The following is a 27701-nucleotide window of genomic DNA, read 5'->3' on the forward strand; positions in this document are numbered from 1 at the left end:
CTGTTCTCACGCATCCTGTCACAGGGGCTACGAGGCCTTATTTTCCCTCTGAATGGCAACATCTCACCGGGGGCGGGGGGCACTTTAAAAGGGGAGGCGGTAGGGATGTTACTGAACGTGAGGGAGCATGAGACTTGTTGCTACAGCTCTGTGCAGAACATGACATGGTGGCCCTGGAACACTTTTTACAGTAGGGGTGCTGAAAGCCAGTGGGCTCCCCCCTTACCTCTGGCCGTGTCCCCTCTCCCCAGAGCTGGGGCCAGGACCAGGCTGTGGCTCCGGGAGGGGCGGGGGACTGAAGCTGGGACCACAGCTGGGACTGGGAGCAGAGCCCTGGGTGTGCGGCCAGTGGCTGGGACCCCATGCAAAACCTGGGGGTGCTGCAGCACGCCCTGCATCCCTAGTTCCCACGCCCATGGGCCAGGGTGGTGCAGTGTAGGGGAAGATACGGAGCGAGAGCAGTTTAGAATGTAAGCTGGGGGATGCACTGGGGTGGGGCAGTTTAATGGGGGCATGGGGTGGGGCATGTTTAAGGGGGAATGGTTTAGGGGGGTATTGGGGGGAGGTTGAGCAGTTTGTGGGGAGTGGGTAATTGGGGCCATGACCCTCTACACGCCTGGTGACCTCCCGTCCTGTTGGGGGATTGACACCCCAAGCCCCCTTCCCCAGAGATGCAGCAGGACCACAAATCACTGCATGATCAAGCAGCTGGTTTATTGAGTGATGGACAGCTGTATGGGGCAGGGAGCCTGCTGTGGGGTGCCTTACAGCCTTGGGTTCCAGGTATGGACAGGGCCTATGACGCTGCACCTCCACCGGTCTCCTCACTGAAACATTACATGAAGGCGTCCCAGTGGGAGTTCAGCCAGCCATGCAAGTCCTCAGCATAGGGGCTGAGCTTCTGGTGCAGGTCCCTGGCGTAGGCTGCCAGGCCATGCTGGAACTCCTGCAGCCCCAGCTCCTGGACATAGGAGCCCAGCTTCTCCTGTAGCTCCACCCTAGATGGGATGAAGCTGTATGCCTGGCGACCAAGCAGGGTCTTGCTGTACTGCTCCGCCATCTCCAGCAGCCCCTCAGTGTAGGACACCAGGACAGCATGCAGCTGCTTCTTGTAGGGCTGCACCTTCCTCTCCAGTTCCCGCAGCTCTGCCACGCTTACCTCCACCAGCGCGTCTACATGCCTGCTCAGGTTCCTCAGCTGCTCCTGGGCCTTGGGGGGCACCTTACGTTCTAGGTCATCAAAGAAGTTCTCAATTTTTCTGGCGAGCCTCCACTGCCTGCAAAGAAAGGGAAGCAGCTTAGAGTGACTCACCCTCTGGGCTGCTGGCTCTGTCTGACCCCAAGGCAGAAGGATTGGCTGGAGTGGGGAGGAGAGGGGGGGTGTCAGGGAGGGGAATGTGGCCCCAGGGCAGGAGGACTAGCTGGCTCATGGGGGTTGGGAATGTGATATGGGGCCTCCACCCCCCAGTGTTGCTGGCTTTGATCCAGCCCCAGCCCCCAGGTCAAGGGCACTGGTTGTCCCAGGGGCATCGGGCCCTGCCATGCCAAACATGGATGCAATTCTGACTGGGAGAAAAAGCACCCGCAGCTGAATCCCCAGCATCCCTAGGGTTGGCCAGGCCAATCCCTGCTGAGCTCGTGGGGCTTGCTGGGCCCAGAAGCAGAGGTGTGGGTCCTGCAGTCAGGGATGTGACTCTAACCCCTCTGCTCTGGGTCCCTGGCCTGGATGGGGGTGCTCCCAAACCCTGCCTCCAAGTCAGGGCAGGTGCCTCACTCGATCTCCTGGCCCAGCTCGGATTTCTGGATCAGCTCCACGATCGTTGTGATAAGTTGCTCCAGGTAGTGTGGGATGGCATCTGCGACCTGGTCCAACTTTGGCCTGGGTTTCTCGCTGAGGGGAGAGGCCTGGAAGCCTGGGAAAGGAAAGGGATCCCCAGTGAGACTGAAGGCCCCAGGGCTGCCCTGGCCTGGAGAGACCCACTGAGCTACCTCTCCCTGGAAGGAGGGGCACGTAGTAACTGCACTGGGATGTGGCTCAGGACTCCTAGGTTCCAACCAGCTCTGGGAGGGGAATGGGGTCTAGGGGTTACTGCAGAGGGGCTGGGAGCCCGGACTCCTGGCTTCTATCCCACTTTGCCACAAGCTTCTGATAAGGCATTGGGACACTGGGATTGGCAGACTGGATCAGCCCCATGGTTTGTCAAGGCCAATATCTAGAAGCTGGCACTCAGTGGCTCAGGGGAATGTGCAAGAACCCTGCAGTAGCAGATGTGGGTATTTTTCCTAATCACCCCAATAGTTAGCACTGGGGCAGCTGGGTTTATGCGCCTCCTAAGTCTCTAACTATGGTCATTCTGGATACTCCCATTATCCATAGAAATGCATCTGTGAATCCTGCTTGTTGGAGATGAGTTCCCTGAGCACCCTTCACCCTGCTGAGCACCGACAGAATAATAGGCTTCTAAGGCAGAGGTTCTCAAACTGTGGTCCGTGGACCACCAGTGGTCCGCGAGCTCCACTAATTAGGTGCCTGGACCCTGGAGAAGATGCACATGTAAGGTGAGGGGGTGGCCTTGGGGGGAAGAGGGGGTAGGTGGGAGGGGGCAGTGGAGTGAGAAGAGGGGTTGGGAGGAATTTGGGACGTGCAGGGCTGCGGCGGCCAGAGAAAGAGGCGACTTTCCCCAGCTCCAGGGCTGCGGCTGCCAGGGAGAGACAGCCCTCCTTCCCAGCCTCAGCTGTGTGGCTGCTGTGGTGGAGGAGAGACCCCCTCCTTCCCAGACCCAGCTTGGGGACAGCCGCAGCTAGGGAGAGAGGGAGAGACCCCCCCTCCTTCCAGCCCCAACTTGGGGGCTGCCACGGAAGGGCAGAGAGGGCAAATCCATCGCATTAGAAAGGTAAGACTACTGATATTAAAATATGAGTTGCGTGCTTTTATTTGTAAAACAAAAAAACATTAATTATTAAGCGTTTTTTTAATATAGGTTTCAGAGTAACAGCCGTGTTAGTCTGTATTCGTAAAAAGAAAAGGAGTACTTGTGGCACCTTAGAGACTAACCAGTTTATTTGAGCATGAGCTTGTGAGCTGTAGCTCACGAAAGCTCATGCTCAAATAAACTGGTTAGTCTCTAAGGTGCCACAAGTACTCCTTTTCTTTTTTAATATAGTGCTTTTATCCAAAGCGCTTTACAATAGTTAGCTAATGGTTCAAACAACATTTGGAAAGATCATTAAGTGGTCCGCTGAGACCCTCAGCAAATTTCAAGTGGTCCGTGAAAAAAAGACCTTGAGAAGCACTGTTCTAAAGGGTAGCCAACAAGATTTGCCAAGAGGAAATCATGCCCAGACAGTTCCTTCTTTTTCAGGGTTACTGGGCTAGTGGCCAGAGGGGAAGCTGTAGATGTGATTATAGCTTGATTTTTTGGGTAGGGTTTTTGATACAGTCCCATGTGACATTCTCAGAAGCAAACCAGGGAAGTGTGGTCTATATCAGTGGTTCTCAAACTTTTGTACTGGTGACCCCTTTCACACAGCAAGCCTCTGAGTGTGACCCCCCCTTATAAGTGAAAAACACTTTTAAATATATTTAACACCATTATAAATGCTGGAGGCAAAGCGGGGTTTGGGGTGGTGGCTGACAGCTTGCGACCCCACCCTGTAATAACCTTGCGACCCCCTGAGGCCTCCCAACCCCCAGTTTGAGACCCCTTGGTCTAAAGGAAATTACTATAAGTGTAAAAGTGGCTGAAAGAATCACCCTCAAAGGGTGGTTATCAATGGTGCACTTGTCAAACTGGAGGGGGGGTATCTAATGGGGTCCCATAGGGATCTGTCCTGCATTCAGTACTCGCTAATATTGTCATTAATGACTTGGAGAATGGAGTGGGTAATCTGCTTAAACACTTGCAGATGACACCAAGCTGGGAGGGGTTGCAAGCACTTCGGAGGACAGGATTAGAATTCAAAATTACCTGGTTGATTTCTGGCCAATTCTCCAATTTATCAAGATTAAATTCAATAAAGGCAAGTGCAAAGTACTTAATTTAGGAAGGAAAAGTGAAACGAACAACAACAAAATGGGGAATAACTGGGTTGGCGGTAGTGCTGCTGAAAAGGATCTGGAGGTTAGAGTGGATCACAAATTGAATATGAGCCAACAATGCAATGCAGCTGCAAAAAAGATTTATATCCTTCTGGGGTGTATTAATAGGCGTGTGCTATGTCAGACACAGGAGTTAACTGTTCCACTCTACTTAGCACTGGTGAGCTCTAGGTTTACTTGGAGTTACCTCAGCACAGGGGGCTGTACTAGATGAACTCCTGAGGTGCCTTCCCAGGTTCATTTGTCTGATTCATTCAGGCTTACAGAAAGAGCAACTAAATACCCCTTTTTGTAGTGAGAACTGATACCAGAGAAGCCACTGCCCACGGCACTCACCAGCAGGGCAAGGCCTGAGCAGAAGCTTAGCTGTGTGGACCAAGGGGTTTCCCTAGTGACTGATTGCAAATGCAGGGGATGGAGCACTGGTTGGCAGCAGCTGTGTATGTCTGTGTGTATCAAAGGCACAAAGCCATCAGACAGGGAGAGACGTTTTTGTTAGCATTGGCCTGGGAGGGAGCAGAGCTAGGGTTCCTTGGAGCACACAGCTGGTGGAGAGGCAAGCTTGGATTTCTGGAAAAGGAAACCACGGGCTCTTGTATGTTTCTGCTGTGTTCAGGGAAAAGGAATTCTGTGCCCATTCTCTGTAAATCAACAGGCTTATACCAAAAACGAGACCTGACTCTTACCATCGATTTGGGGCCTTGCCAAGAGATATTGGCTGCCCGTTGGAGAGGGGGACAATACGTTTATCACATCCCCTTTTATCTGTCTCCTTTTTAGACAACAGGCCCAGTGTTTTCATCCTCTCCGCCCAGGGCTTTTTCCCGGACCCTGGCTCTCTCTCGTTGCCTGTCCTTGAGCTCCCACTGATTCTCCAATATCCTTTTTACACCAGTGCAAAGTGTTAACACTGGGGGGTGGAGGGTGGGGCGATTTCTCCGCTGCCCTCCCAGTGTTCCAGTCAGCCAGCGTTCACACCCGTGAGGCACACCACAGTTCTGATCTGGATGTGTCTTACACCGGATGAAAACTCTTTTACGCACTAAAGGGTTAGACAAGTGCCAGAAACATCCCATGTAGACAACTCCTGAGACTCCCCAGCAGGAGCTCTGCCTGGTTGAATGGGTCAGGACCCAGGGAACAGAGCGACCAGCTGAATGCTTAGCAAAGCAGGGTGTTCCCAGAGCTGAGAAAGGCTCAGTCCGTTACACTGTTTCTAATTCATGTTTCCTGCTCTTCCCCCCCGCCCCCCCCACATCCAAGCTGCATTCCCTCCCCTTTCCCCTGCTCCTGTGACTGGGTCTCTATCAGATACTTTAGTGGTTTCCACTTGAAAAGTCAAAGCAGATTCCTGTGGGAGAGGGTGCCCAAAAGACCTGGCTTCCAGGCAGAGGGATTCCCCCCACATACTGTCAGCCAGCGCCCAATGGGACAGGTGTGGGGCTGCACCGAGACACACTCACACTCACCTAGCACAGCCAGGGACAGGACAGCAATGAGAAGCTTCATGCTCAGAGTTTCCTGGCGAACCTGGCAGGATGGAGGAAAGAGATAAGTTAGAGCCAAGGGGGAGTGGATGGGGTAACAGCCCTGTCACCCATGCCTCCTCCTGTCACTCATTAACCTCAGCACCAACCCCACATCACCTGGGCATGAGCTTTGTCTACAGTCCAGTGCTGGGGGTCTGGCTTTGGGCTCCCAGCCCCCGAAATAAAACTGCCCGGGTTGGTGCTGCCTGGAAAGCCCTGGCCTGAGACTGTTTCTTTCCATCCCCATAGTTGCAGCCTTCTCTCTGGCCTGACAAATGCAGTCTGGCCCCCACTCGTATCCATTCAGAATGCTGCCTGCTGCAACGATCATGTTCTTTTGGCCAAAACAATGGGCTATCTCTCCTCTCTTTGCTGGCTTCTCTTCTCTCTGGTAGTGTTACACCTCTGACCCAAACAGCTAATTCAAGTTTGGGGCCCTAGCGATGTCCCAGCTGGGAGTACAAATTCATGATGGAGTCCCGTATTGTCTTGAGTGCAGCCTTGTTTATTCACAGGGTGTCCAAAGTCCTGTTTCTGCAAACTAGGACTAGCAGGAGGAATGAAAGCCCCAAACGATACTCAGCGCTTGTCTGCCCTTCAAGCACTGCAGCTGGGCCGCTGAAGCACGTAGTGAAGACACTGTGTCTGTCGGTGGCAGCGCTTCTCCTACCTGTGTAGGTACTCCACCTCCCCGAGAGGCCGTAGCTCTGTCCACAGGAGAAGCCCTCCCATCGACTGGAGTTCGGGCAGTATAACTGCATCGTTCAGGTTTTCCACACCCCTGAGTGTCGTAATTAGACTAACATAAATTCAGCATGTGGACCAGGGCTCGGCAAAAGGCCCTTCCCCCATCCACTTTCAAACTCTCTAGGGAGTTTTAGGTGTGAGGGCTTGTAATTAATGTATCCTGACAGTTATATTAACGGAAGGTGTATTCACACCCAGTCTCAGAGGTCTGTAACTGTGCAGTCCCCAGTTCCTCTCAGCATAACAATACCAAGCATAAGCTACCTATTTTCACTTCCATCGCCTTCCACGTCATATCTTCACCCTACCTGTCCAGTTCCACTCAGAAAAGGAGTACTTGTGGCACCTTAGAGACTAACCAATTTATTTGAGCATCTGATGAAGTGAGCTGTAGCTCACGAAAGCTTATGCTCAAATAAATTGGTTAGTCTCTAAGGTGCCACAAGTACTCCTTTTCTTTTTGCGGATACAGACTAACACGGCTGCTTCTCTGATACAGGAGGTATGTTAGCAACAAGAAGAAGGTCAAGAAAAGTGTGGGCCCCTTACTGAATGGGGGAGGCAACCTAGTGACAGAGGATGTGGAAAAAGCTAATGTACTCAATGCTTTTTTGCCTCTGTCTTCACGAACAAGGTCAGCTCCCAGACTACTGCACTGGGCAGCACAGCATGGGGAGGAGGTGACCAGCCCTCTATGGAGAAAGAAGTGGTTCGGGACTATTTAGAAAATCTGGGCGAACACAAGTCCATGGGGCCGGATGCGTTGCATCTGAGAGTGCTAAAAGAGTTGGCGGGTGTGATTGCAGAGCCATTGGCCATTATCTTTGAAAACTCATAGCGATCGGGGGAGGTCCTAGATGACTGCAAAAAGGCTAATGTAGTGCCCATCTTTAAAAAAGGGAAGAAGGAGGATCCTGGGAACTACAGGCCAGTCAGCCTCACCTCAGTCCCTGGAAAAAACATGGAGCAGGTCCTCAAGGAATCAATTCTGAAGCACTTAGAGGAGCAGAAAGTGATCAGGAACAGTCAGCATGGATTCGCCAAGGGCAAGTCATGCCTGACTAACCTAATTGCCTTCTATGATGAGATAACTGGCTCAGTGGATGCAGGGAAAGCAGTGGACATGTTATTCCTTGACTTTAGCAAAGCTTTTGATACTGTCTCAGTATTCGTGTCAGCAAGTTAAAGAAGTATGGGCTGGATGAATGGACTATAAGGTGGATAGAAAGCTGGCTAGATTGTCGGGCTCAATGGGTAGTGATCAATGGCTCCATGGGTAGTTGGCAGCCGGTATCAAGCGGAGTGCCCCAAGGGTCGGTCCTCGGGCCGGTTTTGTTCCATATCTTCATTAATGATCTGGAGGATGGTGTGGACTGCACCCTCAGCAAGTTTGCAGATGACACTAAACTGGGAGGAGAGGTAGATACGCTGGAGGGTAGGGATAGGGTACAGAGGGACCTAGACAAATTTGAGGACTGGGCCAAAAGGAATCTGATGAGGTTCAACAAGGACAAGTGCAGAGTCCTGCACTTAGGACGGAAGAATCCCATGCACTGCTACAGGCTAGGGATTGAGTGGCTAGGCAGCAGTTCTGCAGAAAAGGACCTAGGGGTTACAGTGGACGAGAAGCTGGATATGAGTCAACAGTGTGCCCTTGTTGCCAAGAAGGCTAACAGCATTTTGGGCTGTATAAGTAAGAGCATTGCCAGCAGATCGAGGGGCATTATCATTCCCCTCTATTCAGCATTGGTGAGGCCTCATCTGGAGTACTGTGTCCAGTTTTGGGCCCCACACTACAAGAAGGATGTGGAAAAATTGGAAAGAGTCCAGCGGAGGGCAACAAAAATGATTAGGGGGCTGGAACACATGATTTATGAGGAGAGGCTGAGGGAACTGGGATTATTTAGTCTGCGGAAGAGAAGAGGGAGGGGGGATTTGATAGCTGCTTTCAACTACCTGAAAGGGGGTTCCAAAGAGGATGGATCTAGACTGTTCTCAGTGGTAGCAGATGACAGAATGAGGAGTAATGGTCTCAAGTTGCAGTGGGGGAGGTTTAGGTTGGATATTAGGAAAAACTTTTTCACTAGGAGGGTGGTGAAGCACTGGAATGCGTTACCTAGGGAGGTGGTGGAATCTCCTTCCTTAGCGGTTTCTAAGGTCAGGCTTGACAAAGCCCTGGCTGGGATGATTTAGTTGGGGATTGGTCCTGCTTTGAGCAGGGGGTTGGACTAGATGACCTCCTGAGGTCCCTTCCAACCCTGCTATTCTATGATTCTATGACTCTAAGGTGACCGTCGCTGGCTCTCTGCTGCCCCTCTTGCAGCCCCTTTCCACTGGCTCAGGGACTATCCTGTTCTGTATCTGTACTGTAGTGCCTGCCACATGGCTGGGGCTCCTGCACGACCAGTAACACAGAAATATAAGGATAATAACATGAGGCAAACACTAATGCAATGCACATGCTGCTGGTGGCCTCACTGCAGGCCCCTCTCCCTCCCAGCTCTGATCAGGTCTCATGATCGCTCTCTCACTATGAATCATCCTTGCTGACTTGTTTACTGGGACTGTGGATCTCCGCTACGGGTTCTCCCAAACTGCCTCCAGCTTGGAACCCAGGGCAGAAACCAGTGGCTGCTGCCAGAGCTGGGCTCAGGCCCCACAAGTGTCTGGACTTCGGAACGGGGAACCTCAGAAAACTTGATGTAGAGGGAGTGGGTTGGGCACCAGCCTCGGAGCCAGAAGACCTATTACCCAGCTTTGCCACTGACCTGCTAGTCCTTTCGCCTTCCTGGGCCTGTTTCGCCTCCCTCTGTTGGGATTTTAAACTCTTTTAGGCAGGGCCCAGGGACCCTCGGTGTGTCTACACTTCAGCTGGGAGGGTGCTTCCCAGCATGGGTAGCCAGATACCTGCTCGCTGTGCTCAAGCTAACCCACTTGCAGCAGACGCAGCGGCTCAGGCTAGCCACCCATATAATGTACCCAGGGGATCAGGAGGCTGGTTCTTGGGTAGCTAGCCCAAGCCACTGTCTGTGCCACAGTGCCCACAAGGCTATTTTTGGTGCACTAGCTCCAGCAGAGCTAGTGTCTGTCTGTCTGCTTGTACTGGGAAGCCTCCTCCGTCCCAGCTGCAGTGTAGATGCCCCCTGTGTGTCTTTGCAGAACCTGGCACAAGATGCCGGGAGTCAGGGCTCCTAACTCTGGGAGGGGCATGGGGGGCTAGTGGGTTAGAATGAGGGCTGGTGACTGGCAGTCAGGACTCCTGGGTTCTGTCCCTGGCTCTGGGAGGAGCGTGGGGTCTAGTGCGTTACAGTAGGGATAGGTTTCAGAGTAACAGCCGTGTTAGTCTGTATTCGTAAAAAGAAAAGGAGTACTTGTGGCACCTTAGAGACTAACCAGTTTATTTGAGCATGAGCTTTCGTGAGCTACAGCTCACTTCATCGGATGCATAGCATATCGTGGAAACTGCAGAAGACGATATGCTATGCATCCGATGAAGTGAGCTGTAGCTCACGAAAGCTCATGCTCAAATAAACTGGTTAGTCTCTAAGGTGCCACAAGTACTCCTTTTCTTTTTACAGTAGGGATAGGGATGGGAGCCAGGATTCCTGGGTTCTGCCTCTGGTTCTGGGCAGGAAGCAGGGGAGACTTGGGAATCTGGCTGCTGTGTGACTGAGCGAGTCATATCACCTGTCTGCCACTCAACAGACCCACCCTTTTAAAATGGGGGTGGTGATGCCAACTGCCCGCCCCTCCCAGATCTGTGGGTGAAACATGCTACAAAACACATTCTCTGGTTATTTATTGTCTTCTCTCCTCTCCACTTGGGCACAGGGAACCCATGATGCCAGGGAAGGGGGATTGTTGACACTAGCAGAGGATTTGCAGTCAGGTGGGGAATCCTAAGTGGGATGGGGAATGTGGGGAGGAGATGAGGCTGCAGCTGGATCGAGGAATGCAGTTTAACAAGGGGGACTGGAAAGGGGTCAGGAGTTCAAGTGAAAGAGCTGCAGGGGCAGAAAGGGGCTGGAAATCCTGGCTCCACACCACAGAGGAATGCGCAGAGGTTGGAGCCCAGTGATCTATGATCAGAAGCAGAGTCCTCTGCTGACACAACAGCGCTGAGGCTCCGTGCAGAGGTCAACTGGCAGCAGATAAGGCCTAGGCCACAGGGCGGTACTGACAGCAAACTGTAGCCTCAGGGACCTTCCCTCCCCACTTTGCAGCTGGAGACATTTACTGGCCTGTAGTTTTCTTCCCAGCAAACCGGGAGGGTGCCAAGTTGGGGCATCCGGCGACGGAGCCTGATTCCAGACTGCCTGATACAGCACGTAATAATCCCTCGTGGAAAGGAAGAGGCATGTTCAACTGTGTTATTCCAGGCTCTGCACAAACCTCTAATCCAGAAACCAACAGCGTTTAATACAGAGTCAGCCTTTGTTATGCAAATAAGTTTCTAATATATAATTACAGCCGCAGGGCAGGTCCCAGCCAGGTGGGTCTGGAAACCAATTTTCTGTTTATCTGTTTGGAAAAACAAACCCTGAAGTCATTTTGCCAATGTCACCACGTACCGTGACAGCATCGCCCTGAACCTGGCTCGCAGTGCTACGCAGGGTTACCCTGGGTCAGCGTTTGGATGGGAGACACGCTCAGGGAGTGGGTCGCTCTTCCCAGGCAGTCAGTGTTGGTTCGGACGCTCCAGCGTGGCACCACGGGCCACTGTGCTGTCGGAGCCGGGCGGCGGCTCGGGAGGGGATGCTCGCCCGTCTCAGTCAGTGCTGACCCCAGTGGGGCAGGAGGGGGTGGGGAGAAGGGCACTCTCTGTCACAGTTCAGGGCAACTGCAATTGGATGTCCTGGCCGTTGCCATTCTGGATGGAGACCCACCGCACTTGCCCTCTGAGATGGAGATTCCCAGGCTGCACACCTCCCTGCCTTCACTCCCATTTCCCAGCACACCTGCTTGCTTTCCCTTCAGAGCCGGGTAGCACAGGGATCCCTGCAGACCACGGTGCCACCCAGCTCTTTGTAAGCAGCCAACATTCGTCTTAAGGTAAAAGCATAACAGAAAAAAACAAAGAACCTACATGCATGCTAATGAGCTGACCAGGACCCCACCCTACGAGGGACTCTGGCAGGAGCAGTGCGTGTGGTGACCAACCCAGAAAGCACCCAGTCTTCTGGGGCCGCAGGCAACCCAGTTCGTCCAACTCTTCCCAAAGGACTGGGGCCCCCACCTGGAGCAGCGTCCTCTCTCTTTGCTGGAGCAGGAAGATGCACGGGGGGTGGGGGGGGGAGCAGATCTCCCAAACAGCAGCAGCATCACAGACTCTGGCTTTTCTTGAGATTTCATAAATCACCCCCCCCCCACAGCCAGCATGAGGTCTCAGTGCCCCCCCACAGCCAGCATGAGGTCTCAGCACGCCCCCCCACACACCTGGTATAAGGTCTCGGCACCTCCCCCCCATACAGGGCACAAGGTTTCAGCGTCGGCACAAGGTCTCAGCACCCCCCCGCCCCCACAGCACAAGGTCTCAGCACATCCCCATACACACTCGCAAACACATACCCAGCATGAGGTCTCAGCACCCCTCCCTCCCCACAGCCTCAACCCCAGATCTCAGCACCCCCCCCCAAAAAAAGTCTCAAGTCCCCCTGCCCCAGCCTGTGACACTTGGACACTTTGTATTCTCCTTTGAAAACAGGACAAAAATGCAGAGGGGGCTAGTGCCCCCGGTGTCTGTCCCTGAGAGTGGGGGGCCCTCTCTCCTTTCCCTTCTGTCCACCTCCCTGTGCGGCGTCCGATCGCCGGGGGAGACAGGGTCCTAGACCCGGTGGGGTGGGGCAGACTGCGCAGGGCGAGGGGAAGAGATTGTGTCTGTCTCCTTCCTCCTCCCCGGCAAGCAGAGGGTTAACACTTTCTCCAAAGGGGAAGCTGTCTGGCCCCATGCGGGGGTGGGGGGGAGTAACCTTCGCCCCCTCCAGCTGCATTGGCGAGTTTGCGCTGGCTCTGTCCTCCCCCCGCCCCGTGGGTATTTAAGGCAGCGAGTGGGGCTGGTGGCACTTTACAGCCCAGGACTAGAAGCCCAGCAGAGGTGAGGGCAGGGGGCAATGGAGATACACCCTAAGAAGTAATGGGGTGCTGCAGGCCAGAGGAGAGGGTGTGGGGCAGTAGTAGAGGTGGGAGGGGCTGGGGGTTGCAGCCTCGAATAGGCTGGAAACGTACAGGCTTCGGGGCAGGCAGGATGCAGCCCAGAGGAGTGGGAGGATGGATGGGCGGCAGCCCAGAGGGGATGGCTGAGGGGCAGGATTAGGGGTAGAGTGGATGCAGCCCAGAGGGGCAAGGGCTTTCCTTAGGACAGGGGTGGTTGGACCTGGCTTCCTACATGCTGTGCGCCCTAGCTTGTATCCTCTGTGGGGGAACCCATGGGGGGTGTTATGTCCCACCCTCCCTGCGCTCATTCACCCCAGCCCCTTCCTTCTCTCCCTGCAGGCAAAGCTGCAGCCATGAAGTTTTGGATTGTACTGCTGGGGGCAACCCTGCTGGCAGGTAAATGGCTCGTTCAGTTCATCTCCCCCATCAGGGCAGGGTTGGAAACTCCCCTTCTGGTGTTGATCAGGAGTAACGTCATTGGAGTCATGGGGACTGGTTCCCTTTTCACGCACCATGGTGTAAATCAGCAGTGTGACCCAAAAAAAGAAAAGGAGGACTTGTGGCACCTTAGAGACTAACAAATTTATTTGAGCATAAGCTTCCGTGAGCTACAGCTCACTTCATCGGATGTGACCCAGTGGGTAGGGGTCCTGCCTGGGGACTCCTGAGTTCTGTCCCCAGCTCTGGGCGGGGAGTGGGGTCTGGTGGGTTAGTGCTGGAAGCCAGGAGTCCTGGGTTCTATCCCTAGCTCTGCTACTGACTTGCCCATGACCCTGGATGAGTCACTTAGGCTTTGCCTTCACTGTCAAAAGCAGGTGTTTTTTCCAATGGGAGAACCAACCCATGTTAGCTATTACTACCAACTGTTACCACCACGCAGTAAAGGCCAAGCTAAGACTGTAATTTTACCATGAAGTCAACCAGCAGCAGGGTGCAGCGCTGACCTGCCTAGCTACCTTCCGGTAAACAGTCCAGGTGCCTTGTCTCCAACAGGATTGTACAGCAGGCTGGTGATCCCTCATTTGTGTTAGTTATTGCACTGCAAAAACACCACCTTTTGCTGTGAAGACAACCTCACACAACTTGTCTGGTAAACCCTTTCGGGGAGGGACTGTCTCCTACTGTGTGTTTTGTACAATGCCTGGCACAACGAGGCCCCCGATCTCGGTGGGGGTCTGTGCAGCGCCCGGCATGACAGGGCCCCCGATCTTGGTGGGGGTCTGTGCAGCGCCAGGCATGACAGGGCCCCCGATCTCGGTGGGGGTCTATGCAGAGCCTGGCACGACGAGGCCCCCAATCTCGGTGGGGGTCTGTGCAGCGCCCGGCATGACAGGGCCCCCGATCTTGGTGGGGGTCTGTGCAGCGCCAGGCATGACGGGGCCCTGATCTCAGTCAGTCTGTGCAGGGCCGGCAAGGAATATGACACTGGGCTAGATGGGCACCGGGTCTGACCCCCTGTGTGGCTCCAGGGCCGCAATGGCCTGGGTTACACAGGAGGTCAGACTCGACTCTTTACCTGCAAACTCTGCCCCTCCAGGCTGCCAGGCCAACCCGCTTGTCCAGGATGAGCCCAAGACTAAGTGGGAAGAGGCTGTGAAGGTCTTCTGGAACTACCTTTCCAAGGTGGGACACGCCGCAGACAATGTGACCGCCCAGATCAAGAGCTCCCAGCTCAGCAAGGAACTGGAGTGAGTGACCCTGCGGCTCAGTGTCAGTGGGTGAAGATGGGTGGGGCAAGGACACAAAGCTGCGGGGGCCTGTGTCCCCCTGGAAAGGGCGATATCTCTGCTGGGAAAAATGTCGGGCTTTGTGCTGGGTGCCAGGCTGTGCTGAGAAGCACCGTGTTTGGCTGGTGCACACCACGCCTGTGGGTGTTGCTGCCGCTTTGCGGTAATGGTGGGTTGGGAGTATTCCTAGAGGAGCATATGGGGGGATGCCCAGCAAGGGCCACAACCTGGGGCACAGAGCGGGTGATGTGGGATCCTTGGGGAGCCCTCAGTGCCCTGCTGGAGAGTGGGGTTTGGATGGGTGTCACCACAGGCCTGCATGGACGCATCACAGATATCGTGGCCGGGGGAGAGGGGTGGTGCAAGCCAAGACGCCCCAGCTCTGACTCCCCGGTCCCTCCCCAGCGGGCTGATCACCGACACCATGGCTGAAGTGGGGGTGTACACAGAAGAGCTGCGGGCCCGGTTTGGCCCCTACGCCCAGGAGGCCCAGCAGCGCCTGGGCAGCGAGGTAGCGGCGCTGACAGGGAAGCTGCGGGCCGACATGGAGGAGGCCAAGGGCCGGGTGGTGCAGTACGCGGGCGACGTGCGCTTGATGTTCGACCAAAACCTGGAGGAGGTGCGGGCCCGAGTCGGCATGTACCTGCGCAAGCTGCGCAAGCGTCTGGGCAAAGATGCTGAGGAGCTGCGCCGCAAGATGGCCGCCTATGCCAGCGAGGTGCAGGCCCGCACCGACCAGCGGGTGGACGCCGTGCGCCAGGGCCTGCAGCCCCTAATCGACAGCATCCGTGACAAGGGACAGCAGCGTCTGGGAGCCCTGAGCCAGGCCATGGGTGAGCAGAGCCAGAAGGTGCATGATAGCCTGGGCACCCGGGCCCAGGAGCTGCAGGGGCACCTGCAGGAGAAGGCTGAGGAGGTGCGGGGCTCCCTAGACCAGGCTGCTGAGCAGGTCCGCCAGTGGTTTGCACCCTTCCTGCAGGATGTCAGTGCCCAGTTACAGGCCCTGGTGGAGAAGCTGCAAGGGAAACTCCAGCTGTAACAGCCCCTGCTCACCCCACGCTGTGGCCCCCCAACAGCCCAGAGCCCTGGCAATCCAGGGGCCTGCATTCCCAGGTCCCCCACAGTACAGCCCTGCCCACTGATACCAAGCTAGCTGCGGAGGTGTGTGACTCCCGGAGCAAACAGGCATGAGTCACTTCACCTGCTAAGCCTGCTCCAGACCTCCCGCAGGGGCCCAGTTCTTCATTGCCCCTGTGCATGAACCCCAGTGCATAGACATTGCCACTCCGACCCTGCATTCACACTTGGGACTGGTGGAAATGATGCCATGAGACTCAGGGCAACCATGAATCTGGCCCTGAGCTGCGTTTGTGCACGTCCTGGAGACGTGAGAGGGGATAACCTCTGCCCATCCCATTCTCCCCTCTCTAACCACAGCTGAATCTGATGCCCCTATCCCATCCCCACTGTTAGATCTCCTGTGTTCACCAATGCTTTCAACTGTAACTAAATAAATTCTTGCTTTGGGCACAAGATACTAGGGGCCTTTTCTTCTTTATGACCTAAATTTATGAGACACACCCATTCATATCCCTAGCTGCTGTAAATCAGCCGAAGCTCCACTGAAGTCAGTGGGGCCAGATCCTGGTCAACTGGCATTGTTCTGTGGGCCACAGGTGCAAGAAGTCCTCCCACTGCTATCCCGTATTGCAGTGCTCCATTCAGAATCGACCGATCTGGCCCCCTTGCTGCCGTCTACTGTCCAGGCTGGCATATGGATGTGAGCACGGCAGCAGGAGTGTAAAGAGGTTATTTTACCTCTGTATTTGGCACAGGTCTGATCGCTGCTGGAATACTGTGTGCAGTTCTGGGGCCCACAATGCAAGGAGGTTACTGATAAACGGGGGAGGGTTCAGAGAAGAGCCATGAGAATGATTAAAGAATTAGCAAACCTGTCTTGTAGTGATAGATTGAGAGAGCTCAAGCTATTTAGCATAACAAACAGAAGGTTAAGGGGTGACTTGATTCCAGCCTGTACATACTATTTCATAACGGGCTCCTCAGGTCTCACACACTCCAGTGGCTGGAAGCTGAAGCTTGATAACTTCAGACGGGAAATAAGGTGCAAATTTTTTACTGCTGACAGTCATAAAACACTGGAACAATTTACCAAGGGTCGTGGTGGATTCTCCATCACTGGCAATTTTTAAACAAAGATGTTTTTCTAATAGCTCTTCTCCGGGAATCATTGTGGGACAGGTCAGTGGCCTGTGCTATGCAAGGGGTCAGACTAGATGAACAGAATGGTCCCATCTGGCCTTAGAATCTATCAATCCGCTGTAAACATGGTATTAGTTCAACTAATCTGATGTGTTGAGCAGATACTGGTGCTGCAGCAGGGCATGGCCAACCCCCAGCCTACCTGCCAACACTCACTGCTGCTTTCCCCTGAATCCCCCCTCCCAGCAGTGTTCGGGATCCCAACAGATGCTCCCAACCCCCCATTCACAGACACTTAGCTTGGGGCCCTCTGGGTTCTGACTTGCCCCAGATGCTTATCTTCCAGCACCTTCAGTGGGAAATGCTGCTAACCAGCCCCACCCTGATCCCTCCCTAAATACTCACAACCAAGTCTGTTGGGTAAGGTCTCTCACCATTGGCTCCGGGGGAGTTACATCAGCATGAAATTTGGTCCATTGTGTTTCAAAGGACTTCCCCAGCTCTGCTCCTGCCCCACTGGAGAACACATTCCCCCCGCCTACCTCCACCGCAGCAGGTCTGCTCCATGGATGGTTTCTCTGGGGTGTGGGGTGGAAGTTAAAAAGGTTCCTTCTCCCTTTACTGTAATAGCAAACAAACCAGCTGTTTTTGTGATGCCAGAGACCCAGGGAACGAGCACACGTAGGTTATAAACATCTCCCACTGTGCCCTGGAGCACAGCTGCCTGTGGGCCTCTCAGCCCAAGCTGTGACTGTTCAACACACATTTATATTGGCTTCATCACAACCACAACTTTTCTAAGCACTGGGGAAACTTCCTCTGGCAAACCAAAGTTCCGCTCCTGCCTCAGCATTTCAGCCCACACTTTCTAGGAGAGCAGCGGCCTTTATTAGCCTTGTTATTCCAGCTAAGCTCATGTCATTTGGGCATGCAAATGTGAGCCGGTGGGGTGCCGAGTGCCTTTGACAATCTGGCCCTAATTCAGGAATTCCACTCTGCCTCCAGTTTCAGCTGGGTTTAAGTTCACGTTGTCCCCCAAAGGGCTGGTGTTCTGTACTGTTAAACAGCCCCACACCCCTCCCCACAGGCAGCTCAGGACAACGGGACCCTGTATAAACAGCACCCCATGCCCTGCCCCACCCCACAGGCAGCTGCAACTCCGCTCAGGACAAGAGGACCCTGTATAAACAGCCCCCCATGCCCCACCCAAGAGGCAGCTGTATTTTAGTGCCAGAAGAGGGGACCCTGGATAAACAGCCCCCATGCCCTAGGCTTCATCTCAGTGCTGGGGGAGGGGGTCCCTGTGTAAACAGACCCTCTCATTTCTGGGCTCCACATACAAGTTGGGGGTGAAATGTCTCTGCTGATTCTGGCGTGACCGCCCAAGCCCCATTGCAGGTTGTGCCAGGCAGCTGTGGCTCCATGCAGAGAGCAGCCTGATGCCTTTCCTGCCCCCCCATGCCCTCCCTCAGGCATAATTTGCCATTGCCCTCTGCACCATCCACAGTGACTCACACCACTGGCAATTGCTACTGGTCTCACCTGCTGGTGCTTTGCACTCACTGTGCCCTGGCAGAGAAGACTGGACAGAAGTGACACCTTCAGAACAGGTTTCAGAGGGGTAGCTGTGTTAGTCTGTATCAGTAAAACCACAAGGACTCCTCGCTGTTTGTACCTTCAGAACAGGGGCTAGCTAGGCAGCATAGGCCTCAGTTTACATTAGTGAAAAGTGGATGCACTTCCTTTTTCTGGTGTGAGCAACCACACAGTGGGGCAGGGAGCTGGGCACAGGCTTTTATCTTCCCCTGTTCTCAGCAGCTGCAAAGCCACCTCACAAACAGCTAATTCACAGTGGCTGATATTTTGCTAAGGCAGAGGCATCACCAGGGTCCACTGTCACACACACACGCTTCCAAGTGCTGAGGGTCGGAGCAAGTTTTGACTCTTGGGAAGATATGCCGTGTGGCTGTTAGTTTGGGACTACGCAAAATTCTGCATAGAGGCAGCTTTGGGAGCCAGGGAGCTGTGCAAGGCAGAGTGGCGCCATGGGAACTGGTCATGATTCCTGGGAGAAGGGCTTTCCCTACGTATTGTTTGCCCACCACTGTTCCAGGACTAGCTGTAGGTGGGTAAACAAAGCCGGTTCAACTTAAGCTGTATCCAGGTTCCATGTCACAGCTTTCTGTCCACTAATAATCTGACATGCAGGGCCTGGGACACCTGCTGCCACTGTCTGGAAGAGATGCACTGTACTGGGTTCAGTGCAGGGGGAACTGGGTGAAAGAACGTGGCCTGTTTTAGACTGGATAGAATGGTCCCATCTGGGCTTACGTTCAGGCTCTGTGAGTGTAATGCTGACAGACCCCGGTTGTTGGCAGGCAGGATCGAACCTGGGACCTCAGTGCATGAGTCTCTACAGCAGGAACTAGCAGACTCATTTTCTCTAAGTGGTCTCAGTGCCGCTAGATGGGGGACAACGCCACACCCAGGAGGTGTGTAGGTTACATGAGCACCCAACCCCTGCTGTAGCCCAGGGCTGTGGGTTTGGCGCTGGGGCACATCTGGGGCATTTCTAGGCCAAGCCTTTGGAAAGTGCTGGGGCCACCTGACTTTGTTTTGCAGCCAGCGCTGGGGTTTGGCTTGTGAATGACTCAGCCGCGGCCTGAGCTTTCACAATCTGAAACCTCAAGCTGAAAAAAGAAAACGCCAGGGAGGGGAAGATGGAATTGGGTTTCTCAGCAAAAACAAAGCATTTCTCAATGCAGGCTGCTTATAAGAAAAGAAGGAGCTGGCGATACAGACCGTGCCGGGAGGGGTTCCTAGCGGGCAGAGCTCAAGCAGCCTGGAGAAGAGTGTGTGCAACTGCAGGGGGATGAACTGAGCTTCAGAGCAGTGAACGCAGATAACCTCCAGCTCTAGCAGGGCTCCTCCCAGCCAGGCCCCACAGGGACCCCTTTGTGTTGCCTCCAGCCTGGGGAGCCCAACTGGGGCTGTGCCTACCCCAGTGGAGTTAGGCGGAGTCAGTGATGGAGCTGGCATCTCCTGGGGTGGGGAACTGGCCAGTGGGGGAAGGACTCGGGCTCAGCATGGGGTGCATTTCCTTTTCCTGGCCACAGGAATTTCCCCTGGTGCGGAGGGGCTGAACACTGCAAATGCCTGAGGCGGGAGGGAGAGGCAGCTGCAGAGGAGAGAAAAAAGAGATTCCTTTGGGAAAGGCGTTGGGAAACAAGTCCTAACAGTGGGTGCTGAGGGGGGGAAGGATGGAGGAGGGGGCGAGGTGGGGGGTTGATCCTAGAGTTGCCAGTTTTGGTTGGACGAATCCCTGCAGATTTCCTCATGACACAATCTTTAATTAAAGGTTTCAGAGTAACAGCCGTGTTAGTCTGTTTTCGCAAAAAGAAAAGGAGTACTTGTGGCACCTTAGAGACTAACCAATTTATTTGAACATAAGCTTTCGTGAGCTACAGCTCACTTCATCGGATGCATACTGTGGAAAGTGTAGAAGATCTTTTTATACACACAAAGCATGAAAAAATACCTCCCCCCACCCCACTCTCCTGCTGGTAATAGCTTATCTAAAGTGATCACTCTCCTTACAATGTGTATGATAATCAAGTTGGGCCATTTCCAGCACAAATCCAGGTTTTCTCACCCCCCCCCCCAACCCACTCTCCTGCTGGTAATAGCTTATCTAAAGTGACCACTCTCCTTACAATGTGTATGATAATCAAGGTGGGCCATTTCCAGCACAAATCCAGGGTTTAACAAGAACGTCTGGGGGGGGGGGGTAGGAAAAAACAAGGGGAAGTAGGTTACCTTGCATAATAACTTAGCCATTCCCAGTCTCTATTCAAGCCTAAGTTAATTGTACCCAATTTGCAAATGAATTCCAATTCAACAGTTTCTCACTGGAATCCAGACTCCAGCGAGAAACTGTTGAATTGGAATTCATTTGCAAATTGGATACAATTAACTTAGGCTTGAATAGAGACGGGGAGTGGCTAAGTCGTTATGCAAGGTAACCTACTTCCCCTTGTTTTTTCCTACCCCCCCCCCCAGACGTTCTTGTTAAACCCTGGATTTGTGCTGGAAATGGCCCACCTTGATTATCATACACATTGTATGGAGAGTGATCACTTTAGATAAGCTATTACCAGCAGGAGAGTGGGGTGGGAGGAGGTATTGTTTCATGGTGTCTGTGTATATAATGTCTTCTGCAATTTCCACAGTATGCATCCGATGAAGTGAGCTGTAGCTCACGAAAGCTCATGCTCAAATAAATTGGTTAGTCTCTAAGGTGCCACAAGTCCTCCTTTTCTTTTTGCGAATACAGACTAACACGGCTGTTACTCTGAAACTAGGGGAGTCCACTCCCAGGGAGGAGGGCTAGGGCTCTGTGAGCTGGGGGAGGATGGGAAATCCCCTCCTGGGGGAAGGGCTGGGAGCCCCAGATCCGGGGCGGGGGGGGGGGGGCTGTGAGCGCAGGGAATCACTTGCCCGTAGGAAGTGTCAGGAGACCCATCACTCCGGCTTTGCTGGGCCCGTTGACAATGGAGTTTTCCAGCAGCCTCTCCAGCCAAACCACCTCCACTCCTAACCCAGGTTGCCCAGGGCAGACGCAGGCCAAACCAAGCAGGAGCCTGGCTCAGTTCACAGGGTTCCTGGCAGCGGCAGGCACTGAACACTCTTAGTGCAACTCTGGCCAAATGGGTCTAGGCCTGTCCCCAAAGGCTCCGGGAAACCTCCAAGTCCACAGGCCTTGGCTCAGAGACAGCATCTGTAGGTGGGGCCGGCTGGGTCAGTCACTGCCTGGCCCTCTGCCCCTGGGGGTGGTAGGGTGACCACACAGCAAATGTGAAAAATCAGGACCGGGATGGGGGGGGTAATAGGAGCCTATATAAGAAAAAGACCCCAAAATTGGGACTGTCCCTATAAAATCGGGACATCTCGTCACCCTAGAGGGTGGGTGGGTAGACTAGAGGGGATGTCCCTGTAGGTGGGCATCAACTCTCGATGATAATAACAGCCCCCCCCAGGGCATGCATGGACTGTAGGGGTTGAGCCCCCCTCACCCCCTGGGGAGGAACAGACTGTAGGGGACCATCCCAGCCCCTGCCCCCTGAAGCCCCTTTCCCTCCCTCCCACTGCACTTTTTCTTTTATCCTGGCCTGACTGACTTTCTTTAACCTCCCCGCTGTGTCTGTCTGTCTGTGTCCATCTCTCTCTGCAGAAGTGGCATCAGTTTCACTGAAGCTGTGGTTTTCCGTAGGTTTGTTTAAGGTGGTAAAATATGGATGAAGCTGAACTGAAATGACTCCTGAGCTTGCAGCATTTGGTGTGTTTTCTTACATCTCCAGCTCCTGCAGTCCTGTGATGTATGGGAGATTCTTGGCTTTAATTTAAACAAATCCAGTACATTTCTGGCCCCCTGGCTTTGGAGAAAAGTACCAGTCCCAGTACAGGCTCAGACACCAGAGGACAAAGCAGGAGGCAGTGCTGGGGGCAGAGGGACTTGTGGGGGATATAGCTCTGAAGGCACAGCAGCGAGAGCAGGGGCTGCTGACTGGGCACCCAGTTCCAGCAGCAGCAGAGAAGTAAACCCGAGGTGGCCTGTGTCCCCACCCACCAGGGCGTGCTGTCCAGGGCAGGAGGGCCTGGGGCTTCCCACAGAAGCCTGGACTGACCTGCTCTGGCCCAGGTTCCTGGGACCCTCCCTGCGGTCACTGCTCCCCAGGACTCTGCTGGCCCCGAAGCCAGGTCCCTCTGCCTGGGCAGCTTTTACTGGTTGCAAGCAGCCAGCACTCTGGCCTCTGAGCTGGTCAGGGGGCGGGACCACGGAGAGGGATGGGGCCTCATGGCAAGGAAAGGTACAGCTCCCCAATTTTGTCTGGCCCATCTCAGCCCCCCCACCCCCACTAGGAAGAGGCTGGTGCTGCCCATGGGGCAAAAGCGCAATATTATCATTATTTTTATTACCACAAAGCTCAGGCACCCTAGTACCCCACTGTGTCAGGTGCTGCACAGCCAGAGCAAAGAGCTGGTCCCTGCCCCACGGAGCTTACAGTCCAAGTATCAGAGGAGAGACACCACTAGGGCGGGGGGGGGGGGGAGCACAAGACAACACAGAGACAATAACGGAGCAGAGCCTCCAACAGGTATTGGGGTTTACAGCTTCATGACTTTTCAGCTGAGCTCCTGTTTCTTCGGGGTCTGGCGAATGCGATTAGCCTACATGGGGCTGGCGAGCCCCAAGGGCACTAGTGTAAGCCCCCCCAGCTAAATGGGCGCTTCTGGAGGATACTAACAGGGAATCCCAGCTGACACACTGGGTGTGACCCCCCCACCCTGCTGCACCTGGGGGGAAGGGGTAGCTTGGTCTGCGCCCCAAACTAGGCACTGGAGGGACACACTGGCTCTTGCCCGCCCCATGCTGATTGTCTGTTTGCTCCACCCCCACCCCCCTTTCCCGTCTTCACTCCGCCCCGCCCCTCACCGCCCCTGCCTTTTCCCCCTCACCCCCTTTCCTTTTCTTCTCATTTAGCTGATCTCCTCCTACTAAACCCAGCCAAGACTAGACACCATGAACATGCCATTTGTGGCCAGTACTTTGGTCACGGGCTGGGGCTGTCTGACAGGCCCTGTCCCCCACGCTGTTTGTGCAGCGCTCAGCACAACGGGGCCCTGGTCTCGGGGGTCCTTAGGCACGGCAATGAGCTCCTTGATTTGTAATAACAGCTCTTCCCCCACCCCCGGTTGCTCCCCAGCTGGGTTTTCATTTCCCCATGGCACAGACTAATAATTAAGAGGCCTTGGAAGAGCAGGGAGGGAGGGGTCAGGTTTCCCCCCCCACCAGGCAGAGGGGGCGGATGACGGAGGCAGGATGGTTTATAGGGAGCTGGAGCTCGGGAAGCTGCATCCCAGCTCTGGAGATTGCTTAATTCCAGCTGCAGTGAGTGGGGCTGGAGGGGTGCACAAAGAGGGGAATGGGGGCTCGTTGGGGGACCTGGTGGGGAGGGCAGGGAGCTCAGTGGAGTGAGGACGGGTAGAGGGGTCTGGGGGATGCATTTGAGCGGACTGCAGGCTTGGGGCTGTAACTCCCTGAGTGGAAGAACCCACTTCCCTCTGGCATTAACTTGACCTCCCCAGAGGATATGGGGCAAATAGGGACCCTGTGGGGTATGTGTGGGGCGGGGAATGTGGGGGGAGAGACAGAGATTCTTGTGGGGAACAGGGCACTGTGCAGAGAGAACCAAGGGGGGAGGAGAGGAGGTTTGTGGGATATGTGGGGTTCATGGAGGTGTTTGTGGGGGGCATGATAATGTGGGGGTGGGAGTAGAGGGAGGCAGTTGGGGGTCCATGTGCGATTTGGGGGGGGTGTTTATGCAGGGGGAGATGGGACCAATTCAGGTTCAGGGGAGGCAGTGGGGTCCATGTGGGGTTAGGGGGGTGTCAGTGTGGGGGGGCACTGCAGGATCAGGGAAGGAAGTGGGGTCTGTGTGGGGGGAGGTAGTGGGGTCCATGTGGGGTGCGGGGGTGTCTGTGCAGGGGGGTCACTGCAGGATCAGGGGAGGAGTGGGGTCTGTGGGGGGGAGGGAGTGGGGTCCATGTGGGGTTAGGGGGATGTCAGTGTGGGGGGGTCACTGCAGGATCAGGGGAGGAGTGGGGTCTGTGGGGGGGAGGCAGTGGAGCCCATGTGGAGTTGAGGCAGGTCCGTGTGGGGGGTCACTGCAGGATCAGGGAAGGAGTGGGGTCTGTGTGGGGGGAGGTAGTGGGGCCCCTGTGGGGTTGAGGCAGGTCCGTGCGGGGGGGTCACTGCAGGATCAGGGAAGGAGTGGGGTCTGTGTGGGGGGAGGTAGTGGGGCCCCTGTGGGGTTGAGGCAGGTCCGTGTGGGGGGTCACTGCAGGATCAGGGAAGGAGTGGGGTCTGTGTGGGGGAGGCAGTGGGGTCCGTGTGGGGTGCGGGGGTGTCTGTGCAGGGGGGGACCAGTGGTACTGGAACAATTTTTATACTGGGGATGCTGAGAGCCATTGAACCAAACTGTAAACATGGGCTATAATGGAAACTACTTCAAGCCAGGGGGTGCAGCAGCAGCCCTAGTTCTAGCAGCTATGGGGGGACCACTGTAGGATTAGGGGAGGCAGTGGAGTCCATGTGGGGATGGGGGGTGTTCGTGGGGGGGGCACTGCAGGATCAGGGGAGGAGTGGGGTCTGTGTGGGGTGAGGCAGAGGGGTCAATGTGGGGCTGCAGGGGTGTCTGTGCAGGGGGGCACTGCAGGATCAGGGGAGGAAGTAGGGTCTGTGGAGGGGAGGCACTGGGGTCCATGTGGGGTTGGGTGGGTGTCTCGGTGAGGGCTGTGTAACCCGCAGCAAGAGGCACTGGCTAGGTCCCTTCCCCAGGGTAGGTCGGTGCATTTGGGACCAGTCTCGAGGTCACATCCTCCCCCCCTCTGCACAGGGACACACCAAGTCCAGTGACCATGCGGCCTGCAGTGTCCATTTCTCTGATCCTCGTGGCTCTGACGGTCCTGGCAGGTAAGAGCCCCGATTCCTCAGGGAAACAGAGCTGGGGCAATGGGGGTCTCAGAGCCTGGGGGAGGAGATTGTGTGTGTGAGAGGGGAGGGAGAGAGCCAGGGGAAGGGTGTGGGCCAGGGTGAGAGAGGAGCAGGGAGCATGTCAGACCAGTCTATCCTGTCTCTGCCTCGCCTATGGTGGGCAGCACTGATCTTTGCTGCGTGTTCATGCAGCGCCCGCCCGCATGGGACCAACAGCTGCCCTAGCAACACCTCAGTAGAGATTATAAATAACTCTGTGGCTCAGGGATGCCGGGGATCTTGTCAGCAACAGTGGGGCTCATTGAAACCAGGGCCATGCATTTTGCACCTGCAGTGTGCCACGTGTGTGTGCACGTGCATGCAACGTGCCAGGGTGTGTGTGGATGTGTGTGTGCAATGTGCCGTGTGTGTGTAAAACCACAAATAGGAGCAGCTCCACATCTGAAGCAAATTAAATCTCTGAGCTGCCAGAACCAAACAGTAGCCCTGAGACTTCTGAAAAAAGCTAAAATCTCCACAGGCTGCTACTCAGCAACCCAGCTCCAACCACCCCAGCGTCTGTGTGGAGTCTGGGGTGGGCAGGGCTGAGGGAGCGCGATGGGTGGTCTGGCATTTAAAGGGGATCAAGGGTCATTAACCTCAAGCAACACAAAGTCTCCCAGGGGCTCCAGAGCCAGGTACCAGAAGCAGAAAAGCTAACTGTGAAAAGGGCTGAGAATTCACCCCGTGACAAGCGTGTTTCAGAGACTATGGGGAAACACCTCCAAGGCACAGAATGACGAGATTAGGGCCCCATCATGCTGGGCACGTGTACAGGCACACACACCCCTAGCACATTGCCCACATGGCACATTGTACATGCACACACACAAACACCCCTCCTCCTCCAGCACATTGCACGTGCACGCTCACAAACACACGCCCTGGCACATTGCATGGGTGTGGTGAGTCGCGTTTAGGCTGTAGGCATTCTCCGTCTCCCTTTCAGACTCTGCTCAGGCTCAACCGACAGAGCTAACCCTGTCCGAAAAGTTTGAGAACTTCCAGAACAGGCTGCAGGCCTTTGCTGACAGCATTGCAAATATAACCAAAGCTGCCTTCCAAGAACTGCATCACAGCGAGTTGAGCGAAAAGACCCGGTGAGTCACAGGGGCCTCGGTGTGGTGGCAGGGCTCCTGCAGAAACCAGGGACACGGAGACTGTCACCTGGCGCTAGAAGCAGAGGTGGGGCCTGTCCCAGGCTTGGCTGGGAGGCTGCAGTGGCACACCAGGGATGCTGCAGGAAGAGTTTGTGCTGGGGGGAGGGGAAGGTGCTGCAGGAGATGCTCTTCCCAGCCCACCCACACAATCAGCTCCAGTCAATTGTGCGGTGCCATGACCCCCCTGCTCTGGTCTCACAGGACAGTTGACATTGTAAATGATGTTGACATTTAAATTAGCACTGCTGAGCAACAGAGCTAACTCCTCAGTGAGATCCCCTGCAGGCTTTCTGCAGACTCAGGCAGATGTCACCGCACTGGTCACACTTGGGACAGATCCCCCCTCTCGGAGCTCAGGCAGGGACTGGCACTCACTCTGTGTGCCCTGCACCTGGCACAGGAGCACCAGACCTCAGTCAGGGCCGGTACAGTGCTGGCAGGATGGAAGCTTGACCTTGGTCAGGGTCTGTGCAGCGCTTGGTGGCACTATGGGGCCTCTGAGCTAGGTCACTACTGAAATATGAGTAATGTATCATGTGAAGCAATCCCATGGGAAGTGTGGTGAAATCCAGCTGGCTGAGAGGCGCAGCAGATAAACTAGTACGATTGAGTTCACAGTTGGGACTGAGCTGGCCTCATTATCCTCACAGCTCCCAGGAGAGGCGGCTACACTAGAAAGGAAACACCCATTCCTTAGTCATGTGTCAAAATCACTGTAATTAACTGTAATTAACTATAACGACCAGGTGGCTGCTGAGATTTGCCAGCATCTACCAGGCTCTGTCCCCAGAGGGATGCTGGCTCTGTTAGCTGCTCCTAGACGGTAATGTCAAAAATCAGGGCAGCTTTGCACTGTTCACAAGGGCAAAGCCCAGGGATTCTCAGCCATCCCCTTTACAAACCTCTCAGTCATCCCCATAGTAGCATCTGTGGAAGTGGGGGGTGAGGAAATGCAGGATCCTAACACACTGGCTGATGTTGCCTCTGCCTCCCCTTGTCTTACAGGAACTGGTTCTCTGAGCAATTCCAGAAGATGAAGGAGAAGTTTTCCAGGGACAGATCTGACTGAGAGGGGATTTTTTCTGCAGAGCTCACAGGCAATTCCTGGGGTACTGGTCCCCTTGAAGAGATCATGCTGGGAGGGGAACCCAGGGTTGGCACCCACGTTCCTGTTTTTTATTGCTTTTTTTGTAGCCATGAATAAATGCTCATTGCCTTAGTGCTGGATTTGTATCCAGGGGTTGCTTGGTCGTTCCTGCACAGAAGATGCTCATTAGGGAGAGGCCTCAAAATTCTCTCAGTCTCACTTTGCTTTTTCCGTCCTGTTATTCTCAGTGCCCTCTCCCGCTTGTCCCATGGATCACCTGAAATCATTCTGTGGTACCTGGTGTTCATGCAGTTCACATGGGCTCTCACGTGAGCTCCCCTGCTCCTTACCTGTCCCTTATCCAAACTGAGCAGGTTTTGCCTTTC

General features: G+C 54.7%; 3 protein-coding genes across 7 annotated transcripts; 2 read left to right on the top strand and 1 right to left on the bottom strand.

The window, feature by feature from the left end:
* Positions 1–694: 694 nt before the first annotated feature.
* Positions 695–17199, bottom strand: LOC114022164 (apolipoprotein A-IV). 4 transcript variants are annotated; one of them, XM_043535435.1, is made up of 4 exons: positions 17018–17199; positions 5569–5629; positions 1775–1913; positions 695–1277 (listed from the first exon to the last, which is right to left on the bottom strand). In XM_043535435.1, exons 2-4 carry the CDS (start codon positions 5606–5608, stop codon positions 836–838), a joined length of 621 nt encoding a protein of 206 aa, XP_043391370.1. In that variant the 5' UTR covers positions 5609–5629; positions 17018–17199; the 3' UTR covers positions 695–835. The 4 variants fall into 4 exon arrangements, with proteins under 4 accessions (XP_043391370.1, XP_043391368.1, XP_043391369.1 ...); XM_043535433.1 differs by having other exon boundaries at positions 701–1277; positions 16910–17199; XM_043535434.1 differs by lacking the exon at positions 17018–17199 and adding an exon at positions 6299–6748 and having other exon boundaries at positions 701–1277.
* Positions 12331–15792, top strand: APOE (apolipoprotein E). Of its 2 annotated transcripts, XM_027833084.3 has the most exons (4): positions 12331–12469; positions 12868–12924; positions 14066–14216; positions 14661–15792. In XM_027833084.3, exons 2-4 carry the CDS (start codon positions 12882–12884, stop codon positions 15292–15294), a joined length of 828 nt encoding a protein of 275 aa, XP_027688885.1. In that variant the 5' UTR covers positions 12331–12469; positions 12868–12881; the 3' UTR covers positions 15295–15792. The 2 variants fall into 2 exon arrangements, with proteins under 2 accessions (XP_027688885.1, XP_043391366.1); XM_043535431.1 differs by having other exon boundaries at positions 12442–12469; positions 12868–14216.
* A 6112-nt stretch (positions 17200–23311) lies between the features above and the next one.
* APOC1 (apolipoprotein C1) lies at positions 23312–27461 on the top strand. Its single transcript, XM_027833083.3, has 4 exons — positions 23312–23424; positions 24932–25008; positions 26018–26168; positions 27234–27461. The coding sequence occupies exons 2-4, from the start codon at positions 24954–24956 to the stop codon at positions 27295–27297; spliced, it is 270 nt and encodes an 89-aa protein (XP_027688884.1). The 5' UTR covers positions 23312–23424; positions 24932–24953; the 3' UTR covers positions 27298–27461.
* The last annotated feature ends 240 nt before the right edge of the window (positions 27462–27701 follow it).

This window comes from Chelonia mydas, chromosome 24 (genome assembly GCF_015237465.2).
Source record: "Chelonia mydas isolate rCheMyd1 chromosome 24, rCheMyd1.pri.v2, whole genome shotgun sequence".
NCBI classification, from domain to species: Eukaryota; Metazoa; Chordata; order Testudines; family Cheloniidae; genus Chelonia; species Chelonia mydas.